The following is a 13,501-nucleotide window of genomic DNA, read 5'->3' on the forward strand; positions in this document are numbered from 1 at the left end:
GTCTCGTTTTAGCGAACACCGTTTTAGAGACTCCGGGGCACGTTTTAGGGAATGCCGTTTTAGAGAAAACAGATTTCGGTTTTGGTATGCTAGCTCCGAAGAACATAAAAGAGGAGGGAAGCACAGAGATGAATATAGTTCTGGCTACTTGTTTGAGCGAAGAGGAATTATTTTGCAACCGTCACTCCAGCAAGCATACATTTCTTACATAGTTTTATTACACATAAGACATCGTAATAACTAACTCCCTGTGCTCCCTAAGCGTATCAAGACGGAGTAGTTTGTACAGGTTGAGCTTATGTTGTGTGCTTGTGTTTGTCTTGCTTGCTCTCCCCATCATGGTATCCTCCCCGTGAGAATACAGGGTGTGTTATTTATTTTTGGAAACTCATCACAGCGCGTTCAGTTAAGAAAGAAAGAAAATCAATAATAATAATAATCAAGTAACAACACACGCTGTATATTGCTCACAGTGTAGAAAAACTAGCAAATAATATTTCATAAATTTAATTAACTTAAAAATTGTTATTACTTAAAAATTAGTTAGGATGCAGCCATACATAAACCTCACCAACTAGCCAGACCTAAACACCATACATAAACACCGGCTTCTACACTGAGCATACAAGAAAAGGGAAAAAAAATCGTTGATGATTAGTGGGAAGCGAAACCTAAACCAAAATTGTGGTGGATTTCGCTAAAGCTTTATTCTCTAAAACGGTTTTCGCTGAAATGTAACCTACCGCCATCTTCTCTAAAACGCTATTATCTAAAACGAGGCTCTCTAAAACGGGATCTCTAAAACGAGGCTCTCTAAAATGAACGGCTCCCTGCAAGATCAGGCTTCAGAAGGAAGCCACAGCAACCGCAAGGCAGGTCCAGTTTGCCTCCGATGCGGTGGTGTCGGACACCTCGCGAGGTTTTGCGCGACCGGAGCATCGAGGAGCCAGCCCCGCTGCTACAGGTGCAACAAAGTCGGCCATATCAAGGCAAACTGTCCTGGAAATGCCCGCCGGTAGGGGCTGACCCGGCAAGCACCTACGAAGCAACGCTACAAGTAGCAGCTACGGCCGGGTGCAGGGAGCCATTGCTGGACACTGGTTCAAGTGTGAGTTTATTTGGTGACAGTGCAATGGCTGCAGTGCAGTTAGCAGGAGCGTCCCCCATGGCAGGAGACACATTCCCTCTGCCTGGCAGCAGGATTCACGGATACAACAGAGTCCATCCGATGCAGAATTCGGTGGGCTGGAGGCTACAGGAAGCAACATTTCCTTCATATGCCGGGTCTGTGTAGGGATGTGGTTCTGGGTAGGGACTTCCTTGTCGCATCTGATGTCTCCATCCATATGGGTCGTGGGGGCTGGACTTTGGGCACCGAACCGCAAGAACTGGTCAAGTTTGTGCGGGCTTCCAGCAGTCAACATGTTCATCCTGTGACAGACATCTATGCCCTTGACGACCTGTTCCAGGAACCTTTAGTGGAATGTACTGCTGAAATAAATCAAGTGGAACACCAGGAACCCCTTGATGTTCGTATATCAAGCATGTTAGATGAATATGGTGATATTTTTACCACAGTGCCAGGATGTACAGACATCACTGAGCACAAGATTGAGACCACAGACAACATTCCAACACGGTGTAAGCTCCGTCCTGTCAATGCAGAAAAAATGCAGATTATGGATACGTGCCTTCAGGAGATGTTAGACGAGGGCTTGATAGAGGAGAGCACCAGCCCTTGGGCAAGTGCACCAGTGTTGGTTCCGAAGAGAACTGGGGGGTACCGCCTCGCTAATGACTACAGGGCTTTGAATGCCAAGACCCGTATTCCGGTGTACCCAATGCCAAAGGACCGACTGGGTACTCGCCCACCTGGGCAAATCAAATTGGTTTACAAGCCTGGACCCTTCACAAGGTTTCTTCCAAACCCCACTCGCGGCAGATGATATACCCAAGACAGCTTTTCTATGTCCCCAAGGCACGTTCCAATTTCGGCGGATGCCTTTTGGCCTGGCCGGAGCACCAGCTACATTCCAGACATTAATGGACAGAGTTCTGCAGGGCATCAAACACAAGTTTTGCATGGCTTTTCTGTATGATGTTCTCTTATATTCGGAAACCCGGAAGGACCACATTGAACATTTGCGGGATGTGCTCAACAGACTATGAGCAGCAGGCCTCCCTATCAACCCGGAGAAAGTTCAGCTATGTAGGACCACGTTAAAGTTCCTTGGTCACATCATCTCTCCGGGAGAATGCCGGCCAGACCCAGAGAAGGTCCAAGCAGTACAGGACTACCCATGCCCACAAAACGTCAAGGATTTGCGGGCCTTCCTTGGCCTAACAGGGTACTACCGGAACTTCCTCCCTCACTGCTCCGACACCGCCAGACCCCTAACGTTGCTCTTGCGTAAGGACTCTGCATGGAGCTGGGAATCTAGCCAAGAAGCCGCCTTCACAGCACTTAAGCACCAGTTAATAGAAGCAGTTTTAAGTCTTCTGACCTCAATCGCCCCTTCATTGTTGAAACGGACGCCAGCGGAGTGGGGATTGCTGCTGTCCTATTGCAAGAACATGATGGTGTACTGTGTCTGGTTTCCTTCATCAGCAGAACCCTAACAGGTGCCGAGTTGATTACACAGTGCAGGAGTGGGAGTGTCTGGCTGTGGTGTGGGCGCTCGACAAATTCAGACCCCATGTAGAACTCACCAAGTTCGAGGTACATTGTGATCACGCCTCTCTGGCGTGGATGTTCCGCACGGAGCAAGCCTCCAGCAGAGTAAGACGGTGGGTTCTCCGCCTCGAGGGCTTCAAATGTACTATAAAACACTGCAGAGGCAAGGAAAACATCCCGGCAGACGCCTTAAGCCGCTTCCCAGCGTCGTCACGTTACCAAGTGTTGTGAGGTGCCTGCAGCTGAGGGCTGTGTGGAGTTTGAAGAGACGATAGCAGTGCAGCACGTGCCAGTATCTGTGTTCTCTGAGCCCCGTGCTTTTGTGAAGGAACAATCAAGTGACCCCCTGCTGCAAAATATCTGCAGCTACATCAACAGCGAAAGCCTTCCTGACGACTACAAGGAGGCCAAAAAGGTCCAGGACTGGCACAAGGCTGTGAAATAGATGACTACGGTGTACTGTGGCACATCAGTGGTGAAAGAAGAGCAGCATGGGTCCCACAGCAGCTTTGAACACAGGTTTTGCAATTGGGACATGACCACCCTCTAAGTGAAGTAAGTAAGACATGGGCTATTTCAAGTCTTACCGACGCATCAGAGACCAGTACTTCTGGTTGGGAATGAGAGCGGACATTTCACGTTACATTCGAGCTTGCCAAATATATCAAAGGACAAAGCCTCGGCAGCAGAAGCCAAAAGGTCTGATGAGCAGTTCTTGGGCTAGGGTACCTATGGAGGAATTGAGTATTGACATAATCGGACCCTTTACAGCAACGCACGTTACTAGAAGTATATCCTAGTAATCCTGGACAAGTTTACAAAGTTCATAGAACTATTTCCGCTTCGTGCACAAACATCTAAGGTCATTGTAGACAGGTTGTAGACTCCTTGAGGTTTTCTGCAGACATGGGGTCCCACGAAGTATCGCAAGTGACAATGGCAAACCATTCGTCAGCAACACGTGGAAACAACTCATGCGACGCTGGGGAATTGTCGACAGACATACAGTGCCATACAGACCAGCAGGACAGACTGTGGAGCGGCATAATGCTGTTGTAAAGCAGGGCATCATGGCTTACTGCAACAATCACCGAGATTGGGACAAGCACCTGCACGAAGTTGCGTTCGCCATGCGAACATCCGAGAGTGTGGTGACATGGTACACCCCTGCCTTTCTATGTTACGGAAGAGAACTCCGTACTCCATGGATGCCACCACAAAACCCACAGCTGGGAGAGGTACCATCTGCTCATGAATATGGTGTGGAACTCTCTCAGTCCCTCCAGGACGCTCTTGCATTTGCCCAGGAACAACAACAGCAGATGAGGACTCTGCAGGAAAAGCACTACAACACCGGTCGTCGGCCGTACCAGTTTGCAATAGGGGACCTCGTCTTACGTGACTCTCATACCTTGAGCAATGCAAGCAAGGGTATCGCCAGCAAGTTGGCTCCGAGAAGAAATGGTCCATATGTGATTTCAGCCAAAGTGGGACCCAATGCATACAAACTGCGAGATCCACGGTCACGTCGCTAGTGCGGAACGGCAAATGTCGACCAACTAACACCCTACTACGAACTTTGACCATCTGCACGCTTTAAGGGGGGGGGGGGGAGGCTGTGATGTACGGGCCAGCCAGGAGACCTGAGAGGCGTCCACGGGAGAGGAGAGTTCAGTTGGAGAGTGGAGAGAAGTTGGGAGAGAGAGGAAACCCGCGCATGACTTGGGGGAGGGGGCTCTCTCTCTCTCTCTCAGGGTGAAGCGGGACGGTTGGAGGTGTGCGCGTCTTGTGTGTGGATCGGTGGTGTACGGTTGTCGGTGACCGACGGCGTTAGGAGTTAAAATAACGTAGTAGTGTAAATAAATGCATCATACCCTGGAGTTAACGAGGGTTTACTGTACCCGGGAACTTGACTAGCGACCAAGGAATAGCAGGCAGATCTTTCTGGCTGACTTTTTTTACCAAAATAATACAGGGGACTCCCGTTAAGCCGAACTCGTTTAAACCGAATTTCCGGATAAGCTGAACAATCTGCGGGTAATTGGATGATTTCTCATATACCACATGCAAAAAGATTCGCTTAGCACGAACTACGTCGACCGGTCGCTTCGGTTAACATGAACAACGCGAGCCCGACGAGCCCAAAAGAGCGGCGAGCCGGGCGAACGCTTTTTCACGAACACGGAGTCGGCGAGAGAGAAAACAACGCAAAAAAAAAAAAAAAAAAGTGAGGGAGAACAAAAAGGTGTGGCATGTCATTGGCTGTTTAGTTAGGCAATCTCGCTAACGTAAGCCAATAGGCCTCGGCTTCCCAAGCAGGCCGCGTTCGTGTCAGTTGAGTTTACGGCGTGGTTTACGGGCTACGAGAACGGAAAGTAAAGCGAAAGCTGGGTTCGAAGTCGCTGTTCTCAAAACCTTGGCTTGCGATACTGCCAGGAAGTTGCGACGATGTCGAAGCGAACGTGCCAGTCCCTTCAGCTCGAGAAGAAGGTGGAGATACTGTCGGAGATAAATGCTGACAAGCTCTCGAAGACTGCCATCGCAAAGAAGTTCGGAATCGCCAAAAGCACGTTGTCGGGAATCCTGAAGGACAGCTCTCGTATACTGGAGACGTTCAACAGTGGTGAATTTGGACCCAAATGTAAGAGGATGCGGACAGCTGCCCATAAGGATGTGGAGGACGTCCTTGTCGCATGGATCCAGCGAGCACGAAGTGCCAACTTGCCAGTGAACGGTGTTGTGGTGCGCGCTAAGGCAGAGGAAATAGCCTTACGTTTGAACAGACTTTTCGTGCAGCGATGGATGGCTCGATAGATTTCGAAGACGTCATGGTCTGATTTTTCACGCCATCGTCGGGGAAGCTGCGGCAGTTGACGAGTCAGTGTGCGAGGACTGGCGATCGACGAGGATGAAGAAGTTGCTCGAGGAATACGAGCCAGCAAATGTGTACAACGTCGACGAGACCGCGCTCTATTACCAGCTTCTCCCAGAAAAGACGCTCACATTTGCTGGGGACACGTGTACGGGAGGTAAGCACAGCAAGCAGCGTGTCACTGTGCTTGTCGGTGCCAACATGACCGGGACGGACAAGCTGAAGCTCTTAGTGATCGGGAAGGCGAAGTCCCCGCGCTGTTTTAAGAGCACAAAGACTCTATCGGTAACTTACGCATCCAACTCGAAGTCGTGGATGACCCCGGCACTTTTCGATGCTATGCTATTTTTTTGCTATGTGCACTACGGAGTGCGCTCATACCGGAAGTTGCTATTCGCACGACGATGTTGCGCAGCGCCATCCAGGGAGCACTGCCAAAAAGTTCGTCTAGCCACGTGATCTTTTGTCCAGTCTGTCTTGTCTCGTCTATGGCACGCGACGACATGGGAATTGAACGTGGCGCGAAGTTTTCGTCGTATGACGAGTTTGACAATGCTTTGCGGAAGTTTGAGGTGCAAACAAACACACTGTTTGTCAAGAAGACGACAAAGTCTGTTGATGTTGTCAACGCGCACTTGGCATCCGGGGCGGTGAAGTTGGAAGCCAAACTGAAGTTCGCCAACGCGACCTTGACGTGCAAGCACGGCGGCCGCCCCAGGAAGACAGGAGCCGGGATTCGCCCGAACCAAAAGTACGACAGCGATGAACGTAACACCACCATGTCATCACATGGTGTTGCATGCCAACTGCGTATGATCCATGAAGAAGACAGAGACACGGACACAGAAGACGACACACGTAGGTTCTCAGTTCAAGTGACAACCTACGTGTGTCGTCTTCTGTGTCCGTGTCTCTCCGTCTTCTTCATGGATCTATACCAGCTAGCCTGCACCCTTTCCCTTGTTTCATAACTGCGTATTGCTCTGTCTTTTCCTGTGTCCTTTTTTTTTTGTTGTTGTGGTGGAGTATTGTTCGCTCCAGAGCGGGGTGGGGGGACTTCATGGGATGCTATGACGACACCCGTACAGTGGCGGCCCCAAGTGGGTGGGTGGGGGAGGCGGTCGCCCCCCCCCCTAAAAGCATAGCCTGGTCCAGTTTTTGTCTCTTTTCCTGTGACACTCTCAAGGAGAGCGAAGAAGGTGCACCCCCAAACTTGTTACTCGTAAGACCTAAAATGGGTTACCAGTGATAGGATTTTGTGCGAGAAAAGGTTGACCCCGTGTCCAGAACCCCTCGCATCCAAATGGATAGCGACTGGCTAAAGGCTCGTAGACGTCGCACCCCGACCCCTCCGAAGTACTTCGCTGGGACCGCCCCTGCGCCCGTATGGAGATTCCTGAGGAGAAAAAGGAATCTTGAAATACTGCAGCACACAATACACCACCAGGCCACACATGCAAATTTCCGTGCTTTCGTCCTTTCAGGACAATGAAGAACGAATGCCCTGCTCGAATTGTTATTGCAGCCAGGAGGGCCACCCAGGAGCTTGAAGTTATAGACCTGGTCACTGAGCACAACCATGAAACTGCGCCAGACATCTTTGCCTCGTACCCAGAGTGCAGGCGGCTGAACAATGATGAAGCAACCCTTGTGCAGCCGCTCCTTGACATGAAGGTCCGGCCGAGCCTCATTGCTCAAAAACTGGAAGATGATACGGGTAACTTTTTCTCTTTCAAGGGCATGTAACTTTTCCCCCAAATCATAACTTAATTTGTTTCCTCACTTCTCAATTGTCATTTGCAGGAAAGGTGATAATTTCAAAGGACCTACAAAACATGAAGCAAAAGGGCAAGAGTAAAACAGATGACGCCGACAAGCTCATACAAACTATCAATGAACTCCGTAAAAATGAAGGCGCACGTGTTGTTGTGGTGAAGGATGAGAATGATGTGCTACAAGTACTTTTTGTGCAAACAAAAGAGATGAAAAAGATGTTCGCAGGCTACCCTGAAGTGCTGTTACTCGATGCAACGTATCGTACTAACAAGCACAGAATGCCACTATTTGTTTTCATGGTGGAGGATGGAGAAGGGTCAAGCCACGTCGTGGCATACGCCTTCGTTGCTTCGGAACAACAACATGTTATAATGAGGCTGCTTGAGACTTTTGTTCAAGAGAATGTGAAAGCGTCACACACAGGCGTTGTGATTGTCGACAAAGATTTTACTGAGATTGGGGCGATACGGGAGACATTTGCATCACAGCCAGCGATCCAGTTATGCCAATTCCATGTGATGAAGGCATTCAGAACAGCTGCTGGACAATTTTCGAGCTCAGCAGAGGAACGGGAACAACTCATTGGCAACTTTGGGCAAATGGTCCATGCGCCGACAGCACATATGTTCCACGATGCATTGCAAGAGTTTCTACAGCAAGCAAATGGACGAGCCTGTAGTTACTTTGAAAAGAACTGGGCTGGGATTTCTCATATGTGGGCAAGGCACATTTGTGACAGAGAATTTACTACAGGAAACAATACAACAAATAGGGTGGAGTCCCACAACGCAAAGATCAAGCATGTTTTGACCTCCACAGAGAAGCTTCATGATGCATTGCGTGGAGTATTAAGACTGTCACGTACATTGACACGAGAGGCCCAGCACCGTGCACGCCTGATGAAGACGTGCACGTTTTATTCGTACAGCGCTTCTGGACCAATTGAAGAAATGTGTGCAAAGCAGCTCACACCATATGCATGTTCTGTGATATATAAGGAGGCAGCCAAGGCAAAGGGAATACAGGAAATAGAGCAGACTGTGGATCCACATGTTTATGCTGTCAAATCCAATTCCACTGGTGCAGTGCATAAGGTATCTGCTGCTGAACACACCTGCAGCTGCACCATGTTTTCAAAGATGGGACTTCTTTGTCGGCACATTCTAGCTGTTTGTCGGAAGACCGAGAGGGTGCCAGACTTGAGCAAGGTTGTGAGACAACGCTGGTTCAAGTTGTACCACATTTCATTTGTTGCTGCAGATGCCAGAGGTGCAAACGCTGAAGCATCTGAGGCACACGAAGACGCAGGTCCCGAGATGTTTACTATGCCGGGGCCAGCATTCCACAAGATGAACAGGGACCGGAGGTTCAACTTTGCAATGCGGACGCTTAAAGCAATTGCAGACTATTTAGCAGACTGCTCACCAGATGTTTTTGCTGCTCGACTGGAAGTCCTTGAAGATATTCACACGAACTGGCTAACAGGAGCTTCCTCTAACTCTGCAGACATCTCTTTGAACTCTGCTAGCCATGCTGCACTTGCGGTAGACAGTGGAAACATCAAGACTGCAAGCAACAGTGCTATTGCCCAACAAGAACTGGCAAATGTGCTTCAAGACTTTGGTGACAAATCAAGTGCAGGAACCCCTGTAAACTGTGTCAGCACTGCTCTAGAGCTGAACAATGAACTAACCAACACTGAAAACAACGTGCCTATTGTGCAACTCGAAAACATACTCAAAGAAACTAATAGTGATTCAAGTACCAAGCCCAGCAAGCCACAGCTTATGCTCCCACTTGTTAAACCAAGGGGACGGCCAAAGAGCAAGCCCACGCGCACCAGCAAGCGACAAAGGGAGGCAACGTCTGTGGTGCCATTTAAACAGCTTCCTGAAGTGCTCCAACACAAGCGTAAGTCATTTTCAACTTAGATTTCAGTGGCAAATTCTTACTGAAGCTTGTCGCTTGTTATACAGTCCTTCTGACAAGAATTGTGGGGAACAGCACAGCTGTGAAGGTCCTGGAGAGCAGCCACATAGTACAAGAGGCAGAAGTTGAGGTCAAGCCAGAGCTCCTGCCAAGTGGGCTCCTTGATTACAGGGTGCGACTACATCAACTGCAGCCATACTTCTCGGAGGATGCATGGGATCTACTCACGTCTTCAGGTACAGATCATTGTGCTCAGTAATATGAAAGCCTGTGTCTGGGCACAATAGCAGGACGACACAAACGCATGATTCAAATTTCGACTACCATTTCTTCTAGTGGAAATTAAGAAGAAACACAAATTGTGGCTGTGTGGCCACTGCCACGAAAACGATGATGGAGAGACAAAGATGGTTTGCTGTGACCGCTGCCTTGAATGGTTTCAGTGGTAAGAGCTATACTACTGCTTGAAAATTCTATCTCTGCTAACACTTTAACGCCATTTCAATGCAGGGCCTGTGCTGCAGTAAAGCGATCAGATGTCAAAAAGAAGTTCTGGTTTTGCAGCTCCTGTGTGGATGACACAGCCACAGAATAGAATGTGTCCATACAATAAAGTTGTTAATGAGTGAAGCGAGCAACATTTCCTTGTGTTTGAGGTAGGGGGTTTGGACATTAGGGAGAACGAATCCAGACTTCGTCCATCCACCAGCCCGCTTGTATTCTTCTGCCACGTTAATTAGGACACGCAAGTCATGTGCTCAATAGTTGGTGATGGTCTGCAAATTGTAATGTCAATGGGTATACCTCAGTAACGATCCTGCAGCAGACAGAACTTCAAAGGATAGGTATAGATTTAATGGTGGTGTGGTGTCATCGTTGTAGCAGAACAATAATCGGACGTCGAGTGCACCTAAGGGGCATATCGAGTTTTTTTGTTTTTTTTGAGGAGCAGGCCCACCATGGACAATATGCGTGATACGCGATAGGTCAATGGTCAGTTAAACACTATATGGAGACAGACACAAGAAAACAGGGAAGAGAACATGTCTCACGACGCACAGCAGCACCTTGAACTCGCGGTGGCCTAATAAAGGTCGTGCAGCACACCATCATTCTCGCTCCAAACACGAATACAAAGACGCACGCAACCTAATAATGCTAATACGCACAGGCATAGCCGTCTATATACTAATGGGAGGCTTCGGTACAGGGAATACGTGAAGTCAAATACTGCTGCCGCCGTCCATGCCCTTATTTTTTCCCGGAGACACTTCATCATTGTCGTTCTCACGTTTCCTTTTACCAAAAGTATGGTTACAGCATCGAAAGGCCGCGCAGTTAGTCATTTTTCAATGCCGCCACCACGAAAATTGACCACCACTGAGAGGAGATTGCGCATATGCCTAGACGAGACGAGTACATTATCCTTCCGGCAGTGCTCCCTGGATGGCGCTGCGCCACATCGTGCGAATAGCGACTTCCGGTATGCGCGCACTCCGTAGTGCACATAGCATCATTCTTCGGACAATGGCTTCGTGAGATGGACCGACGGTTCGTGAGGGAGAACAGAAAAGTTCTGATCCTAGTCGATAACTGCCCAGGTCATGGGAACGTCAGCGGGCTTTCCTCCATTCGGCTGGAATTTCTACCCCCAAACACAACTGCGAAGCTGCAACCAATGAACCACGGGGTAATAAGTAGGGCCCTCAGTTTTCGGGTAAAACCCGATAAAGCCCGTTTTTACACCCCGATTTACATAAAATAGTTCGGGTTTAACCCGATAAAACCCGTAAATCGGGCCTGCGAAAGTGCAAACCAAGGACTTGATCCGCACACGCGCGAACTACGGCAATCGCGCGACCGCTCCCGAGTTGCTCCCGACCGCGCCGCGTCTTGCTGGTGAAGTAAACGAAACACGCCGGGTTTGGATTTGTGGACGCTTGCATGCAGGCAATATTTCTACCGTGAAAAATGTTCCTTTGGTAGGCGTCACCATTTGAAAGTTGGCTTCACCTAACACTTCCGTGTATTGCGGTCAAGCCCACTTCAACGAATGCTTAGTGTTGCTTAAGTGTACGGTTGTAGAAAATTAGCGAAACTTTTCGATTCATTTATTTGTGTTATGGGAAAGCCATCTTGAACCTATGATATCATACACTTTGTTTAGTGATATATTAGGTTAGGTTAGTGCGGCTGTGGCAGCTTGCCCCGCACTCCCAACTTCATTATCGAAGCGGCCATAGCCCTATTAATCTAACCTAACTTCACATAAACAAAATACAGAAGCCGACACTGAAGATTTTTGCTTAAGTTTAATTTGTACAAGCTTTCGCGTGGAGGTCCACGCTTCCTCAGGTACAAAGTGAAGTGGTAACACACATAAGTATATATAGTATAGACACTGCTGTACAAAGAAAGGGAAGAGGAAAGGAGATATGGTGCCACATGTCTGTGTACAATGAATATGTGTACAATGAATATTCATTGTACACAGACATGTGGCACCATATCTCCTTTCCTCTTCCCTTTCTTTGTACAGCAGTGTCTATACTATATATACTTATGTGTGTCACCACTTCACTTTGTACCTGAGGAAGCGTGGACCTCCACGCGAAAGCTTGTACAAATTAAACTTAAGCAAAAATCTTCAGTGTCGGCTTCTGTATTTTGTTTATGTGATCTACAGGACTTGACTCCCCTCTTCGTATACGCATCTCTAACCTAACTTCACTAAACTAACCTAAAACATCATCAACTTGGTTAGTTTAGTGATAAGTCAGATTAATGGGGCCATGACAGTTTCCCTTGTCCCTCAAAATCTGTTTCAATAATGAGGTGAAGCCGCCTTGCAGAATGGCAACGCCAACCAAAGTAATACCCTGGTTTCGTACCAAAAATGCCGTGTTTTTCACGCCCGAAGGAATGTAGTCTGCATCATGAAAGCTTGTGTCAATGAGTAAGTTGAAGACTTCAGTGTTAGATTTTTGTACTGTTAGTGCATTCCGTGGACGTTGAGGAGACCCTTTCTTGTGCTGTTACCAAAAATAGCAAAGGAATCAGGAAAAATCACGCTAAACAGCGAAGAAAAAAGAGTTAAGCAACGCTTGGCGTTCCTTGAAGTGGGTTTGCCCGCAATACACGGAAGTGTTAGGTGAAGCCAACTTTCAAATCTTGTAGGGACTCTCTTGTATCAGCAAAGTATGCGGAGTAGTAAAGAGGATGCAGCAACAGCGAACAATATCCGAGGCATACCAACGCGAGCGCGAGCATGCTCTCAACGCTCATCGATGGATGATGCTTTACTGAACATGCAACTTATTCGTTTTATAAACAGGGGCCAGTGCAAGCCTTAGTGGTTATACAGTGAATTATCTACCAGTCTCTTAATAAATATTCTTTCACTTAATTTCAACACTCCACAGACCGACCGCTGTGGCGTCGCTCATGATCTCAGTTGTCTCGCGACGTAAACCCCCAATTATTATTAATTAATTTCGACATATAAAAGTATCTTTTTTTTTTTCACCCGAAAATACATCACTTCTCAGTATATCACCCGATTTTACCCTGTTTTGCAGGTCCTGATTTTGAAATTTACCCCCGATTTTCACAAAAAATAAAACCCGAAAACTGAGGGCCCGAGTAATAAGTAGCCTCAAGAGGCATTACAGGCGGTCTCTGCTTCAGCGAATGTTGCTGTGTATGGAAACCGGCAAGGAGTACCAAGTGAACCTGCTGAGTGCAATTCATCTTCTCTCGTACGCATGGGATAAAGTTTCCGAAACTACCATTGCAAACTGCTTCCACCATGCAGGGTTTGTGACACACAGCAGCCCTACAGAAACCCTTGCAGAGAACAGTGTTGAGGAGCTGCCAGAAGATGACGATCCCAACCTGTTGTCTGATCTCAAGAGCGCTGGCATCTCCATGGACATGGTGGCATACGTTAATGTTGATGATGATGTTGCCACTTGTCGAGATGACACAATGGAAGCCCTGATTGAAGAGACATGCACTGAGAAGCCATCAGAGACTGAAGCTGAAGCCATTGAGGAAGAAGGCTAGAATGTAGAACCTACACCGGTGACCTGTGATGCTGCAGACGCTGCATTAAATGTGCTGTTGCAGTTTTTCGAGGAGCGCGAGGGTACTGACGTGTTTGTGAGGAACATTGGGCAAATGTCGAATTTTGTGACAACACAGCGCCTCTCTCAGCAGAGGCAAGCAAAACTGACTGATTGGTTCAGTTC

General features: G+C 48.1%; 1 protein-coding gene across 1 annotated transcript; it reads left to right on the plus strand.

Annotated features, from left to right (window-relative positions):
• Positions 1–10,045: 10,045 nt before the first annotated feature.
• On the plus strand, positions 10,046–13,316 carry LOC135385633 (tigger transposable element-derived protein 4-like). Its single transcript, XM_064615080.1, has 3 exons — positions 10,046–10,049; positions 10,754–11,015; positions 12,905–13,316. Exons 1-3 carry the CDS (start codon positions 10,046–10,048, stop codon positions 13,314–13,316), a joined length of 678 nt encoding a protein of 225 aa, XP_064471150.1.
• Positions 13,317–13,501: the final 185 nt, after the last annotated feature.

This window comes from Ornithodoros turicata, chromosome 1 (assembly GCF_037126465.1).
Source record: "Ornithodoros turicata isolate Travis chromosome 1, ASM3712646v1, whole genome shotgun sequence".
Taxonomy (NCBI): domain Eukaryota; kingdom Metazoa; phylum Arthropoda; class Arachnida; order Ixodida; family Argasidae; genus Ornithodoros; species Ornithodoros turicata.